The following is a 17,602-nucleotide window of genomic DNA, read 5'->3' as shown; positions in this document are numbered from 1 at the left end:
CACTTGATGGTCACTTTTCTTGTCTTTGTCCCGACGACGGCTGCCGGCAACCCCCGGCCAGACCGCCCCTATCATCCCGCGCGTCAGACACCCCCTAGTCCTGGACCCAAACACGACGTACGTTCTGACTGGCGGGCTTGGCGGTATCGGCAGAAGCCTCGCCTTGATGCTGCATGCCCACGGCGCCCGCAACCTAGCCTTTATCTCCAAGTCGGGCGATGCGAAAGAAGCGGCCCAGGTCTTTTTGCACCACCTGAGGAGCCTCGAATGCAATGCCAACGCCTACGCCTGCGACATCTCGGACCACGAGCAGCTTGCGAAGGTGCTGGAGCGATGCAACAGCGAGATGCCGCCCATTAAAGGACTGATCCAGTGCGCTATGAACCTACGGGTGAGTTGCCTGCTAGTAGCTGCATAAACCTAAGCTTAGTATCTAGTTTTGCTCCACTGGGCCATGCATGCTGACACAGACAAAACCCCAGGACGGAGTCTTTGAGAACATGTCCTACGATGACTGGCGTACCTGCACAGCGCCTAAGATCCAGGGCAGCTGGAACCTGCACGGGCTGCTGCCGCACAACCTGGACTTCTTTGTCATGTTGGCGTCCATGTCCGGCGTCATCGGCAACCCGGGGCAGGCGAACTACGCGGCGGGCAACACCTTCCGTACGCCAAACCCGATCTCCTTTTTATTTTATTTTATTTTATTTTATTTCTTTATTTTTTTCCCCTCCCCATTTACGACTTCGAGGTGTCTCTTGGCTGCTTTCGAGACAGCGTCCTTGCTCTCGAGCAGCTCTCGATGCCCTAGGTCAAGTGAAGACGATGAGCTGACATTGTTTTGACAGAGGACGCATTGGCCCACTACCGCCGTCGGCTCGGGCTGGCCGCTACGACGCTGGACCTCGGTGCCGTGCGCGACGTCGGCTACCTGGCCGAGTCAAGCGAGTCCTCACGCTACTGGACCATGAGCCACCTCAACCGGCTGACAATCTCAGAAGCCGACATCCACTTCCTGGTGAAGAGCGCCATCACGGGACATACCGCAGACGACGAGATCACGCCCGCACAGGTCGTCTCCGGGCTGACGGGCACCGGCATCGAGGAGCACCAGATGCAGGGCAGCCGGTGGATGCGCGACGGCAAGCTCGCCATCGCGTTCAAGGCCGCCGCCGGCGCGCGCAAGGGGGCGAACATCGAGGCAGACATGGAGGCCCTGCTGCAGGCCGAGACGGTCACCTCGGCGGCGTCGATCGTCGAGGGCATCATGGTGAAGCGCATCGCAACGGCCCTGATGATGTCGGAGGAAGACATTGGTCTTAGTGAGCCGCTGCAGGCTTACGGAGGTATGAATATCCTCCGGCTCCCGTTCATTTGCTTTATCTTGGTCGCTGTCTCGCGCCAACTAACTGGACGGCGATGACTAGTAAACTCGCTGGTTGCTGTTGAGATCCGGACCTGGCTCGCCAAAGAGTTCCAGGCGGAGATTACTGTCGGTGAAATCAGTCCGTCGCCCATTCCGACGATTGCTCTGAAGCTGGTTAGGACGAGCAGGCTGCTAAAGGGCAAATTGAGGGAAGATGGTAAAGAGGCTCCTTGAAAGCATCGCCGCTTCTCGGTATGTGGCCGGTGCGCTGGGCAATCATGGTAATGGTAAGGCTGCTATATATCAGGACATTTTTGCTTGCGGTGATCATCCCGCATCCACCTATCTAGTGTATACGTGAATCCCTGCGTATCCCATCCCAGCTGTCCTAGCCTTCCCCAGATCTGATATGGAACGGAAAGATCGAGTGAGGACCCCAAGTGATACGTAGCAATATATCAACGCGCCTCCACCAACCTAAGGCAAGAGTGGCATAGGTATGCTGAGTGCAGTGCAGGATACGCTTCTCTTCTCCATCCTCCAATCTCCACCACCTTCCGCAACCCAGAGATCAATACCCGCCGACTGGCCGACCTTTTCCCCCACACTATGCACACCAGCCTACGCATTAGCCTCGAGCTGCGGAAAAGAAGCTCAGCATTAGTGCCATCTAGTCCCCTCACGGAGTGTGCGGATCCCGTGGAGGGAAGTCTCAGTGGGGATGCAAATTGCAGCTAGGTAAATAGCTCTTTAACTTCCAGGACTCGCTCTCATCGTCCCGGTGACCGAGATGGTATTCCCCGGGCCATTGCCGGGTCGTTCCCATCTCCCAAAAGGCGCGGGAGCCAAAGCAATACCTCCAAGGGTGGGTGAGACCTCTGGTTGTCACTATTTGCGGTGCTGCGCCGAGGCTTCCGTAACGCAAGACTTCACACAGTTGTGGTGGAAAGGGTGAAAGGGCCGAAAGGAAAAGCGAGATAGAACGGTCCCCTGCGCCGAAAAGGTTTGATGGGGACCGCACGAGGTGAGGGGTTGACGTAGGAGCAGTCGATAGACCTGCCGCTTACGGACGTTCATCAGGCGATCTTGTTATGGTTTCGCACTTCTTTCACGCTCAAGTGATTGTTGGTCGAGATTCCTAGCACGTCTCTTGTTGTGTCGTGTGGATAAAGCATCGAACACCTCCGCAAGACGGCGTATCAAGAGGCCGCCCGGGTCCGAGCTCATGACTCCTGTATCTATCAGAGCGTGTGTGAAGGTCATATGGCTGGTAAACAAAGTACGCAGCAGTGCTGCGCACGTGGAAGGTGTTGGGCACTTTCTCACAGCTCGAATTGCCTAAGATGTTGGAACGCGACTCAAATTCAGGGAGTGCAAAAACAAATCATTTCACGGCGCCCGCACTTCTCCCGAGCTCCCCTTTTGGTTCACGCCTTTTTAGAATAGAGCACGAAAGTCGCCCAGTATATCAAGCTTTATAACCGGTTGCATCTGACCTAGCAGCGTTACGACTGCTGTGAGGGACCGGTAAACTGTACACCTTTGGGCTGTTCAGATATGAAGGGCCATTCACCTAAGGAATAGGCTCAAGCATATTTCTTTATCTGAAGGTCCATGTGATGATTTGGCCGAGAGGGGGTCTTGGAGTCTTCTTCTGGATCGCAATGTGACCGGGGAGGATGCATGTATGTGAGATGCTTATATAGAATATAGTGCCATGTGATATAACATTCGCCCTTTGGTGAAAGCACCTCCAGAGCAACGCAACCGTGAAGGTGAAGACTCATGCAAAGTCAGACGGCACTTTGCCGTAAGGGTATTGGCGATACTCGGTGGCAATTCAGATGTGTGGCTGAGAAAAAGGCAGTGCCATATCTTCTCATTGCTTGAAGTATCAGGTGCTGGCTTCTCTTCAAGCTCCTCATGATCGGATGAAAACATAACAACCGAATCGGTTGCCAATTATCGACCATGCACACAACTTCACCATCATGCAGCTTCGAGATACGACTTGAACGAGTGGTTGGTGAACTGGAGCACCTATGTTGCTGGGATATTCTTCGGCAACCAAGTTGGTCGGTTGGTTAGCGTTGATTGGGACGTGGAAGGGAGAATGAATTGTCTTTATGTCTGCGCACTAGAGCCTCCCTCTCGCCGCTAAAGGCCATGCTAGAGCTGGTATCTGGCTGGCATGGACGTGTAAACCGCTGAACGGAGCAGATCACGGATATCGCTTAGACGTTGGGCAAGACCGTATTAAGAATAGAGGGCTATTTACGTCTCTACCTACGCGCAGACTGGTGGAATGGCTACATGACAAACTCCCTTCATTCCTTGGCCTGACCCCTCTGCTTCCTGAGGAGCCCTTCCTGTTTCCTGGAGGGCTCCTCTCGTTTCTTGGCCAGCTTTTTGTGCTTTCTCGCAGGCTCCATCCGTCTCTTCATCAACTACTCCCTCCTCGCTGTCATCCTGGCAGTGGCAGGTATATCCATTGCCAGGGGCTTCGGCCGTCTGGTAGCTCGCTGGCCTCTCCCATTTCCAAAAAGGCTCGCCCATGCGCACCAGATGCTGTCGAACTCTAATCGTCGAGTTTTCCGTCTCTATTTTTGTGATTTCACCGTCTGGAACGAATCTTGGCACTCTTGCGGGTGGCGGCTCGCGCATGAATGGCCAGCGGATCCAGCTCTCCGCAGGTTGGTACTCCATCATCCGCCGCCGTTTCTTGACCCAAGCATCCAAGACCGCCCGAAATGCTTCGATATCGCTATCAAGCTTGACATCTGGGTGTCTCGTCCATTGTAGTTGTAGTACTGCGTCGGCATCTTGTTGCTCATGGGGCACCTCCCGGAAATGCTCGTCCAGGGGTGATGATCTCGTACAACGTGAAGATTACCCCCTTGACATCGTCCCGGGCGGGCGTGGATATCGTGACGGGCCCGTCGGGTTCTGAGAATCGAATTCCGTAGACGCCCGGGCGCAGATGGTCCACATGCTTTCGGAGCTGCGCTATGCAGATGTCCTCTGTCTCTTCGACATTTTCGGCTGGTGTCGGCGGGCCATACGTGACGGAGAACTGGCGCCTCTGGTCGTGATCCGTGATATGCCATGTGCAGGGCCCGCCATGATCCAAGCTACCCAAACCAGCGGAAAAGCGCTCCTCTGGCCGGATCACTTTGAAATATGGACGAACGAGGAAAGGACGGGAAATGGAAAGAGGAGGTGGCTATGGAAGGAATCGGAACTGTGGAAGGTACCTGGCTGTCACTCAGAAACTGTGTGGAGGCCGGAGCTAAACTGCCAGCCGCCGTCTCCCACACAGGCATCTTGATTGCAATGGCGCTTCGGCATTTTTCGGCCTTACGACAACTTGAACCTAAGCTAGGTACCTCTCAAAGATAATTTGATTTTGTGTCTCCTTGTTGCTGGTCTTCGCGCCTGATGTACCGCTTGCATCATAGAGGGGACTTAATGGATGGAGAGTGTGGTTATTGATCGAGCATCAAACGTGACTTTCCATGGCATTTCTTCAAACCCTCCGCCTATCGAGTCACGACTTCTGAAACAGAGCTCCCCTGAAGTAGACAAAGAGACCGGAGAAAGTATTGGGGGGTTCCATCCTCAGTTTTGGAAGCAGTAGTAGATGGAGTAGCACTAACCCTACGTTAGCACCGAAGGACAGAACTTAATATGAGCTACATGGTTAAGCAAACTGACCGTATGCTGCAACTGAGATCCCTCGGGCACGTTGTACAGCTGGCGGCCATTATCCTTGTAACAGGCTATGGCAAACGTCAGCCGTGCTATGTCACTTTCGCATCGAGCGGGTACTCACAGAAGGTTGCGCCGAAGCTGTTGGAACCAGAGCCAGCAAACTCGCCACTGTTCTACAGAAGAATCCGGTGTTAGCTAGGTGGCCGGGCACAAGTGGTGGACACAAGAAAGGACACAACCCACCAAGCTCTGCGCTCCGTTCGCAATCGTGGAACAGAAAGTAGCACCCCTGGATCCTTCCAATCAGCCACCATCCAACGTCGTGTCGTCGGAATGAAGGTAACCCACGTATCGGGATAAGTACCGCAATGCCGTTGGCCCTCCCAGGTGACTAGGTTGGGGACGCCGTCGGTCTGGGATGGAAACGCGCTACCGTCGGGCAGTTGGCCGTTCTGGACGTACGTAGCTAAGCGTCAGCCAAGGTCAAGACACGGATGCACCGGAGCACAGGAACGTACTTGCGAGCCACTACGGGCGTTGTTGTAATAAGACATTTCGCTGTACCACATCGTGCCTCTCGTCACGCAGTTAGCCAGGTAGACGCCATTGTTGGCGCGCTTTGAGAGAGGAAGAGCAGAGCCAAAGACTGGGCCGTAGACGATGGCACACGCGACAATGAGGATGCTTGCTGGATACATGGTGATAGATTGACTGACGGGTGAAGACGATACCGGTGCTGAGTCCACTGTTTGCGTTCCTATGAGGACAGACTGGTTCAGGGTAATGAATACCTATATATTTCTTCAGCCCTGCCATGACAGGAACTACATCCAAGGGGGGGGACCGGGGGGGAGGTGGGGGGGGGGGGGGGGGGGGTGGTCTCCTATGTTGCATATTGTTGCTGTCACCGATTAGGGAACTACCGTACTTTAGGAATGTCATCAGCTGATTCTGCTCTACTTGGTGATATCTGACCACAGAACAGCTAATAAACGAAAGGTTGCCAAGCAAAGGGCTGCTACGTTGGTAAACCAAGACAGTAAGGAAGATGCGTCTTTGTGAGTCGTATCAGACCCTCGCATAACGGTCGTGGTACTGGTTAAGCATACTTCATCCGAATCAAGAGAGAGGCCCGGTCAGCGCTAACCTATTCTTGTCTCAATTGTCGAAGTGTCATTGCATGGAAGTGAGTAAGCACCACCGACTGAGCACTTTCGGCGTATGCTAGGCATGGGTGGTGGTCCCGTCCGTGGTGCGCCAGGGAGCAAAGATACGATCGGACCCAAGGAGCGGGGCTTGAAGAATTGAGCCTATCTGAGACATTAATATCTGGAATGTAAAGAACCGTGACGTGGTGTTCATTATTAGGGAGCCGGGTCATTGTAACATCTACAGCTCGTAAAACTCGCCGTTAGATTTCTCGTCGCCCACAACCAAGCAGCAGCCATAGGATGTTTCGGTAGACCTTTTTTTCCGATAGATTTCAGAGCAATGGTCTCTCATGGAACGGGATGAAGAGCTGAGCAAAGCGCCAGGGCGGTGGTGTAAGCATTTTGACATGGAAGAGCCTCAAGGGCGTCTTATCCACGTCCCCTCTGCATAGGATATCTTCTGTTAGTTATCTTAAGCTAGGTAGGTATAACTACGCAGATCTTTTTATTTTAAGTAAAGTAAGTAACGTTAATAGTAACGTTAAATAAAATAACTAAAGAAAAACGATGAGCTCGCGGAACCATCCCCACCCTTCCTATCACTACTACTACTAGTAAGTGTCACTAACACACCACCAGCGCCACATAGCGCGTGGCCAACACACCCGTCACACCACAAGTGCGCTGCTCGCCGCTCGGCGCCCTGGCACACGAATACCTGACAGCCGTGCCGGCGCCTTCGGTACAAATCACATTCCCGGGCCCCGCCGGGTCGCCATTCTCCCAGGAACAGGTCCCCGACGGCAGACGAAAGCCAAAACTACCGACCGGGACCGGCGGGTTGTTGCCCCCGGGCACGTCGCGTATCTGCTGCACAAAGAGCGTGTTCGGGACGCGGTCGCACGGGGTAGTGCGCAGCTGCATGGTGTAGCTCGTCGCGCTCTGGCCGTTGGCGATCTGGTTGACCCAGAACAGCGTGATGCCCAGCGGTGGTGGCGCGGGCGGCGTGGTGGTCGGGGGGTTGGTGGAGGTAGGAGGAGGAGACTCGTTGCCCCAGCCGTCGACATCCAGCTCGCTGCTGACAAACAGCCAGCCGGCGGGATCGTCGTCGGGCACGTCGACCGGCGGCGGGAAGAGCAACGGCGGGGGCGGGGGGAGTGGGAGCGTGGTGCACCGGGGAGAAGCGGGATGGGGATCCAGAAGAGCGGCAGCCAGATGTCGACGTCGTTGTCGACGTCGTTGTCGCCGCCGCCGCCGTACGAGACTGTGATCGGACTGCCGGTCGCGTCGATGCCCGGCGCGACCCACGTCGCCGACAAGCCCGGGCGGAAGCCAGCCGGGATGGGCAGCGGGGCCGGCAGTTCCTGGCCCGGTGGGATCTCGATGCCGAACCCGGCCGACCCGCCGGCTCCGCAGCATGTTCCCGTGACCCTGCGATACAAGTTGCACGTCTCCTGGCAGTTGGACGGCCCCGGCGGTTGGTTGTTCGCGCCCGAAGTGGGGAGGGCCGCCCGGATGGCGCTGGCGCATGCTGCGGACAGCGTCATGGTCTGGCCGGCCTGAACGTTGCCGCATGCCGATGCGAGGTCGGGCACGGGCAGCACTTTGTCCGGCGTGGGATGGTCGCTCACACTCGCATAGCCGCCGCGCTGGGCGGCGTCGGAGGAGGACAGGGCGAGCCACGCGCTGATGGCGGTCAGGAAGCCGTTGCGGTTGTCGCGCTGCAATGCCGGGCTGATGCCCCCGAGCGGCGAGACCGCCTCGGTCGCGCCCTTGGTATACTGGCTGAACATCCACACCCGCCGCGAGTTCGAGGTCTGCATCAGGCGAGTCTGGCAGTCCTCGGGGACAAGACACTCCTGCGTGTAGCTGTCGAACCAGCTGTACAGCCCGGCGCCGTAGATGAGCACGTCGGACGAGTTGTTGATCATGACCGCCCACGAATACAGACAGCTCTCGTCCATCGGGTTGCAGTCGGCGAAGTCCGGGTCGCTGGCGTAGACGCCCAGGGGGAACACGTCGGTGGCGGCGGGCGTCGGCTGGTAGTATGGCAACTCGGTTTGGATGTGGCCGGCAAAGACGTTGGACGCCCGGTAGAAGTTGTACTGGCACAGCGCGGCATGCTCGACAGCGCCGCCCCAGAGCCATATGGGTCCGTCGATGTCTTCGACCAGCAGGCCGCGGCCAACCAACACATTGATGCGGTCCTGGGAGGGAATGTCCAGATCGTGGTCGGCCGTCCACACCCAGCAGTTCTCAAAGTAGCCCGACGCGCCGGACGTGATATGCATCATCAGCGAGGCAGCGAAGCAGTTGGCGTCGGCCGTGGCACCAGCCGGACAGTCGGCAAACTGCAACTCGGACCCAACCGTCCCGCCGATGCGAACGTGCGAGTCCCACATGGCGGCGCTGCCGGGGCTCGCCGCGCCGAAGTCGGCCACGCTGACGAACGACCCGGCCGCGAGCGTCTCGTACTGCGGTTTGGAGCGCGTGAAGAACTTGCCCGACCCGCCGCCGCCGCCCCGTCCAGCAGCACCGCCGGCTTGGCCGGGGGCGGGTCGATGTGGCCCGTGACGCTGGAGCCGGACCCGTCTGGACTGGTGTAGCGCGGCCCCATGGCCCACGACCGGATGGTGGCCGATCCCCCGCCCGTGACGCCCTCGAGAATGGTCTCGCCGCCGCTGACCAGCACGACGGACGGCGTGTTGCCCTCGATGCGCAGGTTGTCGAGCGTGATGGCCGGCCGCTTGTCAATGTCGCGCGCGACCGGGATCGCGAAGGGCACCGAGATGAAGTGCGAGTCGACCACGGTCAGGCTGCCGGTGCCCTGCGCGCCGTCGCCGCCGAAGTTGGTGCAGTCGAAGGCGACGAAGGCCGCGTCGACGGTGATGTCCTGCCACGTCCAGCCCCAGTCCCAGATCATGGACACGGCCGTGGCCGGCAGCGTGATGGTGATGGCCCGCGCCGTGAACTGCTGGCTGCCGACGCGCATGGCGATGTTGCCGCCGAAGAAGGTCAGGTCGCTCATGAACCCGCCCGACCCGTTCTCGGCGAAGATGCCGACCGCCGTGGTGCCGCCGCCGAGCGGCATCACAAAGTCGATGTTCTGCAGCGACGTCGACTGGGCCACCTGCCAGTGGATGCCCGTCGGCACGTACGTCTGCTCGCCCGACGTGTTCTCGTTGGGCATGGCCGTGAGGTCGATGACGAAGTTGCGCACCTGCCGGAAGAACTGGTTCTGGTTGACGTACCACTGGCTTCCGTTGCCGCCGGGGATGTACACGTCCGTGTCGATGAGCGCGATGCCCTGGAACGTGGGCAGGCCCTTGATGGTCGGCTTGTTCGTCGGGTCGCCGATGAACTGCGTGAAGTAGTACTGGATGATGGGCGACGAGACCATGTATGTGCCCGCCGGGAAGAACACCACGCCGCCGAGGACGCTCGTAGACCCGCAGAGCAGCCCGCAGCGGCCACCGTCCTCCACCGCTCTCATGATGGCCTGCGTGTCTGTAACAAAAGAGTGTGTGAGCTGATTTGCTCTTCCGAGTCGCTGCCCTGTCTTGGACTCTTGCGCTTACCGTCTGTTACGCCATCTCCTCTGGCGCCGTAGTCCCTGACATTGCGCCAAACCGGGTAGCCTGAAGGTGCGTAGGGAAACTATACCATGTTTATGTGATTAGCACGGTGCATCTTGTTTTTGTAAGCACGCGGTCCTGTCACGCACTCAGCAGGTAGTAGACACTATAGGAGTTCTTACAGAACCATGTCCCATGTTGGCCAGCCAGTACGAGCTGCCTGATTGTCGTCCTCCCAGATGAATCCCGTCATTTGTGTTTCTCTCAGCAAGTGGCCGAGTGGGAAGCTTTGGCGGCGGCTTCACGTTGACCAGACTGCGGTTCTACTTGTCTGGAGCTGCGTGGAAGTAGTTGTGTTGGTTGTCCACCATGTACTTGGGCAGCGGGACGGCAGCCGTCGGCGTGTATCCGGGAGGAACGGTAAACGAGCGCCCACCAGCAATCTCAATGACTGAGCTAGTAGATGATGCCCTGTGCTCGTTGCGAGGTGACCCGTCTACGGCGTGTACGAAGAAGCTGACGGTCACGAGAGACCATGCGGGGGACCACATGTTGGCCGCCTCGAACGAAGTGTCATTTGTTAACTGACAGTAACCACATACCAGCCCAAGCACAGGGATATGATCCGGTCATGTCTACTATATATCATAGCGTGGCACGACGTACACACACATGGTTTGCTTGAAAAGGTTTCCGGTATATGGTAGGGGTGGAATGTTACTATGCTCGCTAGGTGTGAATGTGATAGCCAAGACTAGCCAAGAAAGCATGCTTTGGGTCAATAGCCTTGCGCATGCGAGGAGCTTGCATGGTCACTCCGTCACTCGTGTGCAGAAAGATAATATGAGTCTCTTCCAGGCTAGCGTCTGTCAGCACTAGGTCGAATGGCAGTCAGGTTGCTACACCCGCCGTTAAAATGGGCACAATATATTTGCTCCCGTGTTGCCCGGTAGTCAGCGTCGACTACAGAACCGTACTATTCAGCTGGACTGGGTGTCAACTTTCGATGGTTGCCTGATTGCGAGTTGGTTTCCGGAGGCCTGCTGCTGTTGCTGAATCAACCCTCTTTAATCCCGAGCTTTTCATATCAGGGGTCCATCACTTCTTACCCAACGTCGACTTCGCCTGGAAATAGGTCCTGGTTCTAAGGAACTCAGGTATAAGTCCTGACAGGTCGCCGGTGCGAAACTTCCCATTTGAAACAATATACTAATACCTTTGGCTTTGTTGATACAGCAAATTGTCATGACGTCGCCTCTTCTGTTTCTGCTGGCCCTCTGTGCGTCTCTGCTCTCCCTCACTTCCGCGCAGACCAGTCTCGTGTTCAACCGCTCATGGCAACCCTGCGGAACTTTTGATCGCGTTCTCGGGGGAATACCTGAAGCCGATCCCGTCGACGACTGCACTAACCCGGAGCAAGAGGCTGCCATCCGGCAGGCCTTCAATGACGCTGTCGTACTGGCTGCCAATGCACGCGATGGAATGCGGAATGGACCACGCCCACATGTATGGGCTTACTACGACCGCGTCTTCAAACACGCTACAACGCCCGGCGCTACCTACAGCTGGCGCAAGGTCGCACGTAAATAAAAAAGCCCGCCACCCAAGTAGTATTCGGATTGAAAAGATGTGCTGAACGAAAATCACCGAGACCTTCGACCGAGTAGCCCGCCAAACGAAATTCCCAACGAGATCATCTTCCACTGCGGCGACCGCTGGCACGCTGCCGTCGCCAGGCGAGCTACAAATTACGGTGTTACCGGAGACGCAAGCAGCCCGCAGAGCGGCCTCGGTGCCCATGTCTGCGAAGCAAGCTCTGGGGCCTTCATGTCTCGAATCAAGAGCGGCACATTCCCCCCCGACGTTTTCTCCGACTTTGGACCCCAAGGCGCTTTTCGATCCGGCGTGCACATCACGATTTGCCCCCATTTCTACGATTGGCCTGCTCTCAACAACATCCGAACGGTCACCGAGAATCTGGAGTTCGCACACCAAAACAATCAGGCTTGGTTCATGCTCCACGAGATGATGCACGCTTACAGCGAGAGCATCCTTGGTATGCACGACGACTTCTCTCTCTTCGCTTAAACTACCTACCTTATACTTGCCGCTGTTCGAAAAAATAGCCTCTCCTCGCTAACGATACGATTCTTCAGATGCCGGTTACGGTCACGCAGGAATTGTCAATGTCTCGGACAGGATCCTCCCGCCGGACCGTCTCCATATCACACCATTGACCAACGCAGACACTTGGGCGATATTCGCAATGGGTAAGTAGACTACCTATGTCGGGGCTTCCTGTCAGCCGAAGGGACTATACTACCTACCCAAGGTAACTACTAATGCTTGTTGTTTAGTTATTTCACCTGTTGGCGGCATGAACCTGTGGGATTGGACAACTGGGTTTGCAGTCAGGACGCCGGCAAGCCCCGCATGATATGCCGTATAGCTGGGCAGGATACGCATAGGAGGACGGACGGACGGGAATCCACATATCCATCTTCTTGGGCGGGCAAAGGGCTTTGGCTGTTTCTGTATTCGCGGGTAACTTCTATAGTAGAGCGAGTTAGAAATCACAAGGTCGACACAGCCGCGAGATGCTGCGCCGTTCTAATGTAGTACCTAGGTACGGTATGTTATCCAGATCGCGGTTCGAGGCTGGCCTCCTGGACTTATCTAGAACACCGCGCCCCTTTCCCCCGCGTCCTGCGCCTTTCCCTCGCAACATACCATGACCAAAGCGAGGTGGGCGGCGGCGTTGATCAACGAGAATGGAGGCAACACGAAGGCTTTCCTGCTAGTCGAGGGCAAGCGCCTAACAAATGGGCTGCTAATTTAGTAAACCTGTATGGCAGTTACAGACCTAGACAACGCAAGGGTTGTCCAACCTCTTAGACGAGCCTCTACTCGAGAAAAAGACCAAACCATCATCGCAGCTAGCTTGAAAGGTCTTCAAAGGACTGCCGGTCGCCCGATCCGGCGGTTGGGTGGCTCAATATTCCCTGACGGCATCGTTTTGAGTATGGTCTTGGTCGACCCGGCGGGCGCAGAGGGCACCTCCGTCACATGGCTCTTCTTCGCTACTGCCCCGGGGCAAAATGCCCAGCTGGGTTTGGTACTCGGGCCGCTGTATGATAGTAATCTAAAGAAACTCACATGAGCAGAGGATGTAGGTGGCATGATCGAAATGGAGCGGACCCCAGGCGCTTTGTCGGTGTCCTGGAGCGTCGAGGGAAGGCTTGGCTACCTTGGCAAATCCTTCGATAATATCTCCTAAAATCCCTCTCTGCAGTCGAGGGGCTGATTCGAAGCCAAACCAGGGTGGCTACCTTAATGTAGCGCAGAGAGGTATGGTTTATTGGCTTGCATTTCAGGTCCTCTGCGAATCACAAAGCTGAGAAGTGGAATGCTGAAGCTTACGCTCTACCGCTGTGAGAGCGTCGGTAATACATGACCCGACATCGACAATGGGCATCCTAACCCTGACTAGGTACCTTGCTTACAGCTCGTCCCGAGGTACAGAAGTATTACCATGAGGCTAAAGCTGGAAGAGAGCTGGGACAATTGAGACTTCAGAAGACCAGTACTGTACGGACCCGTACATGGTCAGATCTTGGAAGAAATCTCCTTGAGACACTAGTACCTGGTATTGGACTGAGCGGCCCTCTTACGTGGCGTAACTCGACCAATCGTTGCAATCAGTGAAACTTGTTCCGCCCGGTTTCATGCACTTGTCAGCCGCGTAAGGTAAGTGCTGGTATAGAAGTTGCCAGGTTTCGATAATATGCCTAGCAAGGAGTCTACACGATCTTCTAGGAAAACTGGTGCCTGGTCATCACATTCCTCTTACAGCCGGCGGGGCGGTCACCCGGGCCGGAAACTGCCCATATTCTAACCGATGATTAATATTATTCTGCGGATTGACCGTCATGAGATGACTGTTCAGGCAATCCAGTCACAATTGCACCGAGTCTCCCGCTCAGCAGTCAGCGCTGACAAAATTCTCACTGCAGACAGCATGTGTCAGCACCACGCATAGAGCCAAAGCTACATGCCACCTGCTCTTGTGATCTCGGTCGCCTGTCGTCTGGGGCTAGGCATGCAATGTAACGTCCGCAGTAATAGCGTACTCACGCGAATAGCAAAACGCTATGCGACAACCTCCTAGAGAGGGCCCCAATCCATGCTTATCGAGACACTATGTTTTGGCATTGCGGTTGCTTGCAGATAAACTCGATCGTACCCACGCTGGAGATGCGCAGTTGTTTCTGGGCCGTGGTCAAAGCAGTTCCCTCCTACTCTGTCTTCAATCCGATCAAACTTCTCGCAGCCTCATCGATAATGTATCTCAAGAGCGCCATCCTTGTGACGCTTCATATTGCCTTCGCGGCTGCCGATGAGATCCATCTCGTCAATTGCCAGAACACTTCGCCTCGGCTTCCTCCCGATGAATACACTGTCATGGCAGTAAGGCTTGCTGCAGCACTGTAATCCGCTTGATGATATGTATCCTGTTCTTGCTAACCTCTCCTTCTTCCAGTATTATGCCTCGAGCGGAGACTTGAATTCTCCGCCTTCCTCGAATAATCTTTGCTTCCCGGTCTCCTCCGGGACAGTTCAGTGGGAAAGAAGCGATGGCGTGTCGTGCACCTTCCCCACAGGCGTGACCTTCCACGAGACCTTAAACGCCAACGCTCCCAGCGCCCCCAATTTCTCGGCTGTTGGGTAAGTCAAAAGGGACAAGACATGTTCCAGCCCTTCGGCAATTTTATTCTCGAGGTGTCTAACAAGCCTTCAGGTCTGGCTCAAACGGATTCAACTCGTACACTTGTTACAAGGACAATGGACACCAGCTGTATGTGGATAGAGACGCGAAGGTCTGTTTCAGCAGGTACTACTGTCTTTCGAATTAGAGGGACTGCTTGTCTGTACGAAATTGCCACGGGTCACCACGCAGCAGGTTGAATAAGGTACTATGAAGATAGGAGTGTGACTAATAAGGATGGCTGCCTAGAGTTGCCCGAAGCAACATCTACATACCAGGTAGTTGCATAGTCCCAAGTTAGCCCCTATTGGCCACAGCTTCCTTCCGGGCATAGACAGGTACCTACCTAGGTAACGTACATGATAAGCGAGCGACGCAGATAAGCGAGCGACGCAGATAAGCGAGCGACGCACTTTCTACCACCCTATAGCAACTATCCTCAGTTATAATATAACAACGCTAGCAACCAACTACAATTACATCAGAAATAGATGAATCAGATGATTCTACAGCCTCCTGGCAAGTGCGAGCATTATGGCCAGGCCTGCCGTATACCCCACAGCATCGAACCTTCATACGAGCCCCCTCTGAACCGCTACTGTCCGGCTGCGTTTCCTGCACTGCCTCCCCACCTACGGCGTTCTGATCTAGTAGATCCTTTGCATCTTGTATAGTAAGTAAGCCTCCAAGCTATATACGTATTTTCTTGGTACGCCGGCGCTTGCTTAGTGCCTCATTGGCCTTGCGAAGCGAAGAGACCTCTGACCAAAGGAGGGCCACCTGGTGTATTATAGCCATCGTACCCTTGGTAAGCTAGTCTATAGCATCCAACATTGAAGTTGGCGAGCTATTTTCATAGTTCGTAATACAAGTCTTGATAAGCATTGACTATACGTCAGTTTCTTATAGGTTATATAGTATCTGGAAGACCTAGGGTTACGCAGTGCTAGGCCGTAAGGTTAGGGGTGTTAGTATATGAAGCTTTATATCTAGCTTAGAAAGCATCTGCTCTAGGTTATATAGTATAAGGCCAGTCTCTATAAAGCTACCCTATATGTTTTTCTCTGTTATAGAAGCAAAGAAGGCTTCTCGGAAGGCATAGAGGAACTTAAGCTTGCTAATGTGGTTAATATATATATGCATTAAGCCCTCGATCTGGCGACTATACCTGCTTAAGTGGCCTAAAGCAGCTAACATTGAGAGGCTGGAGCCTATAGGAAGAGTATAGAGGTATATAGAGTATGACGATGTTATTCTCCTTGCAATAGAGCTCGAATTCGGTCGAGTAGTGGCTCTTATAGCCGTCGAGGATTAATAACCGGTATATGTCCTTTATTCAAGGTGCCATATAGTAATTAAAGTGCTTGATCTAATCCAGACCTACTATATTAGTAGTCCAGCTATTATCGGTGGTTGCAATATGCTAGGTAAGTGGTAGGTAATACTCCCGGTACTAGTTACTCTAGTGGTACTATACGGCTAGGATGATGAATAGAGAGATAACCTAGCTAAGGGCGTTGACTCCCTGGATTATAGTCGCCTACTCCTAATTACTAGGCTAAGCTAGTTTTGCCTTGCCACGCCCATCCGAGGTTATAACCACTATACCCGCAAAGATAACACCTATTATAAACCTAATCTTATCAAAGGTATAGATATTATTATTAACAATCCCATATTTAGCCCTAGTATTCTATACAAGTGCAAACTACTTGCTAATAACCTATAGATCCTTGTATTTAGCCCTCTGGTAGTTTTAATTGCATATATACCATATACAGAGCTCTGGCTAGCATTTGACAAAGTTATAAGCCTAGCATTTGCCGACAGGGGGCGCGTTATATTCGCATAGTAGGTGGTTGGCTATATCTTCTATACTACTTAATCTAGGTAGGAATATACGTATAGATAGCTCAGTTATATACTGAACTATTGACTTCTCTTCTAGATCCGTGAGCTTACGCGAGTTGGCTAGAACATCGCGTCTTGCAGCATGTCCCTTGCGCCAGTGGCGAATCGTTGCTTCTGGAACGTTGTATAGCTTGGCTACCGCCCGGATACTGAGATTCTCGCTCTGTTTGATAGCTTCGAGGGCTAAAAGAAGCCTAGCTTCTTTCGAGGGGCTACGCATGGCTTGTTGCGGTGGTATTTAGTGGAAAGGTTTAGAGGAGGCGCGTCGTACTGAAAGTGCGTCGCTCGCTTATCTGCGTCGCTCGCTTATCATGTACGTTACCCATAAATTGTGCATCTCCCCACACTTGTATCAGGCAAATTGCTTACCTTTCTCACCTCGAGACACTTCCCGAAATGAACCTTGAAGGCTTCCTGAGTGTCGTTCGTAGACCCTCGAAGGGTTCGTTCATGACATAAGTCGACCACCCCCCATTCCGCCCACATCCCATTCCGCCCACTTTGTAAGTCTTGGCGTCTAAACTACCCATCTTCTTCAACACCATCTATTACAGTCTGTTCAACCCACCACAATATAGGAAGCATCTGATTTGGGGCTTTCTGAACTGCTCTCTTCAATGCCAGACTCTTCAATACGGCCAGCCTCAATTTGAGCCCGGTGGACCTATTCAATGGAAGCGAACTGCTTGTTCGGATCCGGGACCACCCTCTTTCTTCTCGACGGCCGGGCTGCCTCTAACTGAACCTTCAGAGCCTCGTTTTCCTGTTCCAATTGAGCCAATTGGAAGTCCTTCTCGTCAAATGCCTTCTCAACCTTCCTGAATAAAAGCCGTTGTATAGAAAGATCTTGCCGCCGGATAGCTAGATTACTTAGGTGAACGCAAAGGTCTACTTTCTTGCATGGTGTCTGGAATTCGACCTCCTAAGCCATAGTTATAGTCTGGCTAGCTAGCTTAGATGCCGGAGTCTATGGTAGTAGTAGCGGATCATCTTCGCCAAGCGCCTGGTTCGAATTTTCTAACAAAAGAGGGCTTATTAGTGGTTTCGCCATACTAAGAGGCCACAACCCGGATGCCTTCCACCCAGCTTTGATATTATGAGCTGTAATTGCCTCCCTGCGAGC

At 54.3% G+C, this 17,602-nt stretch overlaps 6 protein-coding genes across 6 annotated transcripts; 3 read left to right on the top strand and 3 right to left on the bottom strand.

The window, feature by feature from the left end:
- Window positions 1-395: 395 nt before the first annotated feature.
- B0T15DRAFT_529551 (polyketide synthase) lies at window positions 396-1,840 on the top strand. The gene is made up of 3 exons (XM_062869113.1): window positions 396-666; window positions 849-1,346; window positions 1,428-1,840. Exons 1-3 carry the CDS (start codon window positions 459-461, stop codon window positions 1,598-1,600), a joined length of 879 nt encoding a protein of 292 aa, XP_062722967.1. The 5' UTR covers window positions 396-458; the 3' UTR covers window positions 1,601-1,840.
- Window positions 1,841-3,693: 1,853 nt separating this feature from the next.
- Window positions 3,694-4,689, bottom strand: B0T15DRAFT_510488 (uncharacterized protein; the record flags this gene model as incomplete). The annotated part of the gene is made up of 4 exons (XM_062867855.1): window positions 3,694-3,771; window positions 3,818-4,146; window positions 4,208-4,448; window positions 4,621-4,689. The coding sequence occupies 4 exons, from the start codon at window positions 4,687-4,689 to the stop codon at window positions 3,694-3,696; spliced, it is 717 nt and encodes a 238-aa protein (XP_062722966.1).
- On the bottom strand, window positions 4,675-5,829 carry B0T15DRAFT_529548 (uncharacterized protein). Its single transcript, XM_062869112.1, has 6 exons — window positions 5,596-5,829; window positions 5,426-5,529; window positions 5,321-5,366; window positions 5,199-5,250; window positions 5,081-5,145; window positions 4,675-5,017 (listed from the first exon to the last, which is right to left on the bottom strand). The coding sequence occupies exons 1-6, from the start codon at window positions 5,773-5,775 to the stop codon at window positions 4,985-4,987; spliced, it is 480 nt and encodes a 159-aa protein (XP_062722965.1). The 5' UTR covers window positions 5,776-5,829; the 3' UTR covers window positions 4,675-4,984.
- A 953-nt stretch (window positions 5,830-6,782) lies between these two features.
- B0T15DRAFT_574030 (pectate lyase superfamily protein-domain-containing protein) lies at window positions 6,783-10,354 on the bottom strand (the record flags this gene model as incomplete). The annotated part of the gene is made up of 7 exons (XM_062870944.1): window positions 6,783-6,824; window positions 6,862-7,492; window positions 7,537-8,820; window positions 8,853-9,735; window positions 9,807-9,885; window positions 9,986-10,019; window positions 10,131-10,354. 7 exons carry the CDS (start codon window positions 10,352-10,354, stop codon window positions 6,783-6,785), a joined length of 3,177 nt encoding a protein of 1,058 aa, XP_062722964.1.
- A 439-nt stretch (window positions 10,355-10,793) lies between these two features.
- Window positions 10,794-12,240, top strand: B0T15DRAFT_553639 (uncharacterized protein; the record flags this gene model as incomplete). The annotated part of the gene is made up of 4 exons (XM_062870330.1): window positions 10,794-11,385; window positions 11,455-11,859; window positions 11,960-12,073; window positions 12,161-12,240. The coding sequence occupies exons 1-4, from the start codon at window positions 11,049-11,051 to the stop codon at window positions 12,238-12,240; spliced, it is 936 nt and encodes a 311-aa protein (XP_062722963.1). The 5' UTR covers window positions 10,794-11,048.
- Window positions 12,241-14,144: 1,904 nt separating this feature from the next.
- On the top strand, window positions 14,145-14,716 carry B0T15DRAFT_492676 (uncharacterized protein; the record flags this gene model as incomplete). Its single annotated transcript, XM_062866872.1, has 3 exons — window positions 14,145-14,270; window positions 14,344-14,528; window positions 14,602-14,716. The coding sequence occupies 3 exons, from the start codon at window positions 14,145-14,147 to the stop codon at window positions 14,714-14,716; spliced, it is 426 nt and encodes a 141-aa protein (XP_062722962.1).
- Window positions 14,717-17,602: the final 2,886 nt, after the last annotated feature.

This window comes from Chaetomium strumarium (genome assembly GCF_033439665.1).
Source record: "Chaetomium strumarium strain CBS 333.67 chromosome Unknown B0T15scaffold_3, whole genome shotgun sequence".
Taxonomy (NCBI): domain Eukaryota; kingdom Fungi; phylum Ascomycota; class Sordariomycetes; order Sordariales; family Chaetomiaceae; genus Chaetomium; species Chaetomium strumarium.
Note: the sequence above shows the minus strand (reverse complement) of the source record. Positions and strands in the feature narration are given on the sequence as shown.

What these genes read in the sequence shown, in the direction of transcription:
- B0T15DRAFT_529551 (XM_062869113.1), top strand. Translation starts at nt 459, where the DNA reads ATGCTGACACAGACAAAACCCCAGGACGGAGTCTTTGAGAACATGTCC. An exon ending in CGCGGCGGGCAACACCTTCC is followed by an intron (nt 667 to 848) that starts GTACGCCAAACC and finishes TTGTTTTGACAG; the next exon opens with AGGACGCATTGGCCCACTAC. An exon ending in GCCGCTGCAGGCTTACGGAG is followed by an intron (nt 1,347 to 1,427) that starts GTATGAATATCC and finishes GGCGATGACTAG; the next exon opens with TAAACTCGCTGGTTGCTGTT.
- B0T15DRAFT_529548 (XM_062869112.1), bottom strand. Translation starts at nt 5,775, where the DNA reads ATGTATCCAGCAAGCATCCTCATTGTCGCGTGTGCCATCGTCTACGGC. An exon ending in CAGCTTCGGCGCAACCTTCT is followed by an intron (nt 5,146 to 5,198) that starts GTGAGTACCCGC and finishes CGTTTGCCATAG; the next exon opens with CCTGTTACAAGGATAATGGC. An exon ending in GATCTCAGTTGCAGCATACG is followed by an intron (nt 5,018 to 5,080) that starts GTCAGTTTGCTT and finishes ACGTAGGGTTAG; the next exon opens with TGCTACTCCATCTACTACTG.